The sequence below is a fragment of the Triticum aestivum genome, chromosome 7D (assembly GCF_018294505.1).
Source record: "Triticum aestivum cultivar Chinese Spring chromosome 7D, IWGSC CS RefSeq v2.1, whole genome shotgun sequence".
Lineage (NCBI taxonomy): Eukaryota > Viridiplantae > Streptophyta > Magnoliopsida > Poales > Poaceae > Triticum > Triticum aestivum.
This window is the reverse complement of record NC_057814.1, coordinates 7,138,239-7,145,391: the sequence shown is the minus strand read 5'-3', so window position 1 is coordinate 7,145,391 and position 7,153 is coordinate 7,138,239. Positions and strand designations below refer to the sequence as shown.

The window sequence follows — 7,153 nt, the reverse complement described above, 5'->3', positions numbered from 1 at the left end:
TTGCCACCCGCGCGGCCAAGGAGGACGGCCAGCACTAGCGACGGCCGCTTGCTGAGGTCGCCGTCGCTCCACCACCCTCGGCCGCCGCCTCGGCTCCAACGCCCCCTGCACGCGACAGGGCGGAACATATCTTAGCCACCACCCTCCCCGGGCGGACGCGCGGTTCAAGTGTTATAACTTGCATCTGCGCCAGCTCCAATACCCTGTTGACATAGTGAGGACAGGAGATGCATGAGTAAAATTAATATGTATTGCTCATTTTAATCTTGTTTTATTTCCCCCAAAGTTGGAAAAGGTCGACATACAAAAACGAAGACCTGATCCAAAAAAATGTAATGAGTCATCATCAATTTCCGAGTGTCAACCTTTTGTTGATAGATTAATACATGACTGTCTGCTGATTGATGATAAGACCTCTACAGTTTCTTGAGGTGGCAGATCTTGCAGCTCCATCATCCATGCCACTCTGGTCTGCGGCGGCGGACTTCTGCGGATTGCAATGGCCATCGAAAGGTCTTCATGAGGGTCCTTTCTCTAGGTCCAATGGTTGTCTTCGGCGAGAGTTGCAAATTACGGGCGACGATTTGATGCAGAGGAATGGTTGTGCGGCGGCGGCGGTCACACATCGCATGTAGCTGCTGGGATCATGGAAAGTGATGGCGACAACACATAAGTGACGTCGATGGCGGTTCTATTCAAGCACTCGGTCTCGAGCTCCGGGGTGAAAGCCTAGGTCTGACCTGTGTCAGTTATACCTAGCAATGGCGAGGTTTTACGTTGTTACCTTGTTGAAGGCATTGCTCAGATATGCTTGGAAAGGTTCTTCAGGATGAAAACCCCTTCGATGGCTGGATCCAGTGACGACGGTGATTTGGCGCCGCTCCCTTCTTGAAGGTGTTGCTGTTGAAGAACTTCGCCGTCCGTGTGGTGTCATGAGATAGTCGGTGCGGATATAGTCATTGTTGTTGTAGTTTGTCGATCACAAATCCGATCACCTTGGTGTTTTTTTCATTTTTGTTTCATTTTTTTCTTGCTCATGCATAGCTTTGGTCTTACATAACTTTGCTATTCACTGGCGAGTTTTTGTGTGCGTGCGTTGGTGTTGGTTGTATGCATCCTAACTATGTAGAGGTCATGTGTTTGCTCATTGTATTTGTATCCTCTTGATGCTTTATTTCGAGTCAATAAAATCCACCTTTTATCGAAATTTTTCTTGAGGCGGCATTTTTCTGTTAATTATTTGCATTCCATGGATCTAGATAGTAGAATCATTTAATCAAGACATGATGATTAAGACATCATCAGCTCTGATGACAAGTTAGTATAGAACAAACAGACTGCACTGAATTTGAAGACAAGGAAAAGGTCAGGAAGCACACAGATGCCGGCCACAGAGACTATACCAGGAACAGTAGTTCGGCCGGCTGCATCTTGCATCTTGATGTGTCACAATCAATTCTTCCCAAGCTTTTCAATTGATAATCCTTAGAGCATCTCCAGCCGCGCTCCTAACAGACCGTCCCCAGGCGTTTTTGCCGCGCCGGCGCCGAAAAAACGGCCCAGTCGCCCTCCCCCCGGAAGCCCGTTTTTCGCCGGCTCGGGCCGAAACTGGTGCCGGCGGACCCAGGCAGAACCCGGCGCCCTGGGGGGCGCCTGGGGTGCTGGCACAAGCGAAAAGGGCGCGTGGGTCCGCCCTGTCGGCGAGTCGAGCGCCTCTTCCCGTCGTTTCTTCCCACTTTTCCCCACTTCCCTCCCATTTTCTCTATTCGTCCCGCCAATCTCCCCCCGCTCGCCTCCCAGCCGGCTGCCATGCCACCGAAGAAGTACGTCGTCCCCCGCGCCGCGGCAACCGCGACCGCCTCCGTCGCCCAGCCGAAGCAGAGGAAGGCGAGGGCGCCGTCGTCCAAGCCCCCGGGCATGACAAACGCCGATTGGAGGGCGGAAGTTCAGCGACGGGAGGTTGTCACCGCCGACCGGCGGAACAGGGCCATCGCCAAGAAGGCCCGTGACAACGCGGCACGCGCGGCTGCGGCTGCCGCTTCGGCGGACCAAGCCGAGGCCGAGGCGACTCGCGCGGGGATGATGAATCCACACGGCAGCCACGCCCAGTACGCGCCCTGGGGCCAGCAAGGCGTCGGCTCTCCGTCGCCGCAGCCATGGGGATCGCCCTCACCGGGCTACGCCGACGGGGACGCGCACGGTAGGTTCAACCCAAACGTCACCTTCCCCATGGACACCCGGCCCAGCGCACGCCCTCGCCCGCCTTCGCCGGCGTGCAGTACCCTCCATACAACTACTCGATCGCCGCCCGCCTACGCTTCCTCCCTGACGCCCCCACTCCGCCGTGGCGCTTCCCTTCTCGCACCTCGGCGACACCGACGAGACCGAGACCGACATGGATGACATCATCCTGGCAGGTTCGGCCGCGGCCGCCGCGTCTCCCGGGTTCGTCAACCCGGACGACATGGTGGATCTCAGCGGCGGCATGGACGGCGAGCTCGGCTACGTCTACGGCGAGGAGGAGCAGGAGGAGGAGGACGAAGAGGAGGAGGAGGAGGAGGAGCCGGCGACTGTTCCGTCGAGGAGGCGCAAGAAGAAGAAGCGGGCGGCCAGGTCAGGCAAGTCGCGCATCAAGTTGGCGTCCAAGGAGGAGGAATGCCTCGCCGAAGCATGGAAAGTCGGCTGCCTCGACCCGACCACCGACACGAACCAGAGCATCGAGACGTACTAGGAGCGCATCAAGGCCGAGTTCGACGAGCGCAAGCTCGTCGACCCCTACTTCAAAGGCGTCTACATGCAGCGCGGGTCGAAGGAGATGGCGAACCATTGGGGGCGTATCCAGGGGGCGTGCAACAAATGGCATGCGGTCGTCGAGGAGGTCGCGGCTCGCCCGGAGAGCGGCGCCAGCGTTGAGGATCAGGTATGCCACGCCGGTCTCCCGCCTCTCTTCGCCGTTTGCGCCCGCCAACTGTTTGTTCCTCCGCGGAGTTGCTGCGCATGTTCGCCCTGTATCGGCAGGGCAACAGCGACACCGAATTCAAGTACATTCACGTTTACAAGCGCATTGACAAGTGCGAGAAGTGGGCGAAAGTCCGGCGCACCCTCGACAAGGTCAATGAGACCTACAAGCCGGACGCGCCGACTCCGGCCATGTCAGAAGGGCGACCGGACGGCAACAAAGGTGCCAAGAAGGGGAAACACGCCGACGCGGCCACCGCTCGAGTGCAGGAGTCCATCAAGCAGTGCCTCGCCGGCGCACAGGCCTGGGCCGTCCTTCGTGAAGAGAAGACCGACGCGCGGTGGTCGGCGTTGATGTCGAGCAGCGCCGCCAAGCTCGACCTACTCCGGACTAACGTCTCCGCGAAGAAGAGAAACACCGGCCTGGCTTTACTACTGGGCGGGGCGGACATGCTCCAGAGCAACGACGAGGCGTTCAAGGCGTGGTACTTGGCGGAGCGTGGCCTCATCCTGAACCAGCTTCCCTCGAGCACGCCCACGCCCACGCCGACGCCCCCGCCTAGCCCGAGCGATGATGCCGCCGGGACTCCCCGCAGCACAGAAGCCACGCCGACGCCGCCAAGCCCGCGTACGCCGACTCCGCCGACGCCGGAGGCCGACCTCGCCGTCTGATGCGCACGCGCGTCCTTTCTGCTTTTTGTACGCCGAACTTTTCATTCGATCGCCGCACTGTGGCCGCATGATCGCCGAACTGTGACGTCTATTTTGTGAGCGGGAATGACTACGTTTGAATTTGCCGCGGGTTGGGGGGCGGCGCCTGGGGCGTGGCTGGGAGCTACGTCGCCCCCAGGGGCCGATCTAGCGCCGGTTCGCCCCCAGGCCGTTCTTTTTCGGCGCCCTGGGGGGCTGAACGGCTGGAGATGCTCTTGTATGTTATTTGTTTCTCATAGGTACTCCCTCCGTAAACAATTATAAGACGCTTTAGGTCTCTGCTAGTGATCTAAAACGTATAATTATTTATTTACAGAGGGAATAACATAGTAGTAGTAGTAGCGTAGTTAGTACAGAAGACAACAAAAATCATCAGATGCGAAACAAGAAGACAACAATGTCGCCATCACTTCTCAAATGTTATTTTGGCAGTTGGTTGGGTCTACGTCACGAGCGAGAAGAGGGAGAACACTTGGCCCAGCGCTGCCGTTGCCGCGCCACAACAAACAGAGGATTTGTCACGCGCGGCCGGCAGGCATGGCGCCGTTGGCCGCCTCCCCGCTCCTCCCCTCCCCCTCGCCGCCGTGCCACCTCCTCCTACGCCGCTGCCCCGACAGTCTCTGGCTGCCAGCGCCTCGGTCACCGCGATTGCCGCTCCGTCGCCTCTCGCGTGACGGCGGCGGCAGCGAGTGCCTGTCTCGGCTCCGGCATGTCCGGCCGCTCCGAGCCGTGCCCGTCATCGCGCCCGGCGACCAGTGGGGCAACTGGGCGTTCCTCCTCTCCGCCGCGGCCTTCGGCACCTGGTAACCGACACGCAAACCACCTGACCTGCCGGCCGAGGCCCCTCAGCTCGCGCACGTCCGTCGCCGCCGTGGAGGAGTAGGAGTGATCCGTCCATGTATGTGTTGGTCAGGGCGGAGGAGCGGACGGCGTGGGGCGCGGCGCTGAGCGGGGCGCTGGTGAGCATCCTGGCAGGCCTGGCGGCGTCGTCGGCGGGGCTGGTGGCGCCCGGCGCGCCCGCGCAGGCCGTCGTCATGGAGTACCTGCTCCCCGTCGCTGTCCCGCTCCTGCTCCTCGGCGCCGACCTCCGCCGCGTCGTCCGCACCACCGGCGACCTCCTCAAGGCCTTCCTCATCGGATCAGGTAGGCCCAAAAGACCCTTCTTTTCTTAATTAACAGAAACAGTTGAGGAAATCCATGGCTACTCTCACTGAGATACTAGTTTATTTAGGATGAACTTGGGAAAGAAAGATCATGTCCAATTAATCTTATGGTTCAAATTGGATGTAGTTGCAACTGTAATCGGCACGACGGTGGCTTATCTGCTGTTCCCGATGAGGTCGCTGGGCCAGGATGGCTGGAAGATCGCCGCCGCTCTCATGGGGAGCTACATTGGCGGAGGTAATGGATTTGCTAGATGTAAACTGATGGATGCATTTGATCGATCATGTCTGACGAACGCACTGTGATGTGATCATGGCGGCGGCAGCGGTGAATTTCGTGGCGATCTCGGAGGCGCTGGGCACGACGCCGTCGGTGGTGGCGGCGGGCGTGGCGGCGGACAACCTCATCTCCGCGCTCTACTTCACGGCCCTCTTCGCGCTGGCGTCCAAGATACCGCCGGAGGCCAAGAGCGCCTCGTCCCCGGAGGACGGCGGCGGGGGCGAGCCCCGGGGCGGCATGTCCGTGCTGCACGGCGGCGCGGCGCTGGCGCTGTCGTTCGCGATCTGCAGGGCCGGCACGGCGATCGCGGCGGGGCTGGGCGTGGCCGCCGGCGGCACGCTGCCGTGCGTGACGGCGCTGGTGGTGCTCCTGGCGACGGCGTTCCCGGGCGCGCTGGGGAGACTCGCGCCGTCCGGCGAGACCATGGCGCTGATCCTGATGCAGGTGTTCTTCGCGGTGGTGGGCGCCAACGGCAGCGTGGTGGACGCGGTGACCAAGGCGCCCGCCGTGTTCGCGTTCGCCGCCGTGCAGGTGGCCGTGCACCTCGCCGTGGTGCTCGGGGCCGGGAGGCTGGCCGGGCTGGACAGGAAGCAGCTGCTCGTCGCGTCCAACGCCAACGTCGGCGGGCCGACCACGGCCGCCGCCATGGCCACGGCGAAGGGGTGGAGCTCGCTCGTCGTGCCCGGCATCCTCGTCGGCATCTTCGGGATCTCCATCGCCACGTTCCTCGGCATCGGCTTCGGCATGTTCGTGCTCCGGAGGATGTCCGGCTTCTAGTCAGTGCCTTTCTTTCTTCTTCTCCTGCCAGAGTAGAATTTTTTAGGCAATCTTCTCCTGCTAGATGGAGCTCATATGGAGTGTTTTGAACTCTTCTACTCCCTCCGTTGCTAAATATAAGTTTTTGTAGAGATTTCACTATAAACTACTCTCTGTCCCATAACATAAGAACATTTTTTACATTACACTAATGTCAAAATCGTTTCTTATATTATGAGACGGAGGGAGTATATCGAGAGCAAAATGAGTGAATCTACACTCTAAATGCATCTATATACATCCGTATGTGATTTGTACTGGAACGGAGGAAGTATTTTTGAGTGGTGAGTCAAACTTGTTTCACTTGCTATATGCTTAATTATTTGTCTAGGATGGTGTTTAGTGTGATCACATTGTATTGCAGTATAGTTATTTCTTATGGACCTTATTTCTTATGGACCTTATTATTGGGTGATCCATCGCGAGGGGAGCCGTTTGGTTCGCCATGGGGGTCGAATGACGCGCCTATGTCTCGCTTGACGCGAGATGTAAGGGCAGCCTCGCCTCGCCTGAAAGCGACCGGCAGCCCCCACAGGCCACAATCTCATTTTTCTTTTTCTTTTTTTTTATAATTCCAAATATTATAAATATATATTACAAAAAATATTTTACATAGAAAAATTTGTAATTTGTTAATCATGCATTTGAAAATATCAAATGTGTATGAAAATTGTATTCGATGTATACGAAAAATATACAATGTGCATGAAGAAAAGTACTCCCTCCGTCCCAAAATTCTTTTCTTAGATTTGTCTACATACCTTTTTTTTTGCGGGAAATCTTCCGATCTATTCATCTTCAATCATGATAGTACAACGAATACCAAAAATGAAAAAAATTATATCCAGATCCGTAGACCACCTAGCGACGACTACAAGCACTGAAGCGAGCTGAAGGCGCGCCGCCGTCATCGCCCCTCCATCGTCAGAGTCGAGCACAACTTGTTGTAGTAGACAGTCGGGAAGTCGTCGTGCTAAGGCCACATAGGACCAGCGCACCAGAACAGCAATCGCCGCAGATGAAGAATAACATAGATCGGAAGGATCCAATCCGAAGACACACGAACGTAGACGAACACCAACGAGATCCGAGCAAATCCACCAAAGATAGATCCGCTGGAGACACACCTCCACACGCCCATCAACGATGCTAGACGCACCACTGGAACGGGGGCTAGGCGGGGAGACCTTTATTCCATCTTCAGAAAGCCGCCGTTGTTTCGTCT

The 7,153-nt window shown here is 57.4% G+C and overlaps 1 protein-coding gene across 1 annotated transcript; it reads left to right on the top strand.

Moving 5' to 3' along the window:
* The first annotated feature begins 4,112 nt into the window (after positions 1-4,112).
* On the top strand, positions 4,113-6,238 carry LOC123165671 (uncharacterized membrane protein YjcL). Its single transcript, XM_044583358.1, has 4 exons — positions 4,113-4,472; positions 4,583-4,812; positions 4,960-5,070; positions 5,159-6,238. The coding sequence occupies exons 1-4, from the start codon at positions 4,207-4,209 to the stop codon at positions 5,887-5,889; spliced, it is 1,338 nt and encodes a 445-aa protein (XP_044439293.1). The 5' UTR covers positions 4,113-4,206; the 3' UTR covers positions 5,890-6,238.
* The last annotated feature ends 915 nt before the right edge of the window (positions 6,239-7,153 follow it).

What these genes read in the sequence shown, in the direction of transcription:
- LOC123165671 (XM_044583358.1), top strand. Translation starts at nt 4,207, where the DNA reads ATGGCGCCGTTGGCCGCCTCCCCGCTCCTCCCCTCCCCCTCGCCGCCG. An exon ending in GCCGCGGCCTTCGGCACCTG is followed by an intron (nt 4,473 to 4,582) that starts GTAACCGACACG and finishes TGTGTTGGTCAG; the next exon opens with GGCGGAGGAGCGGACGGCGT. An exon ending in GGGGAGCTACATTGGCGGAG is followed by an intron (nt 5,071 to 5,158) that starts GTAATGGATTTG and finishes TGGCGGCGGCAG; the next exon opens with CGGTGAATTTCGTGGCGATC.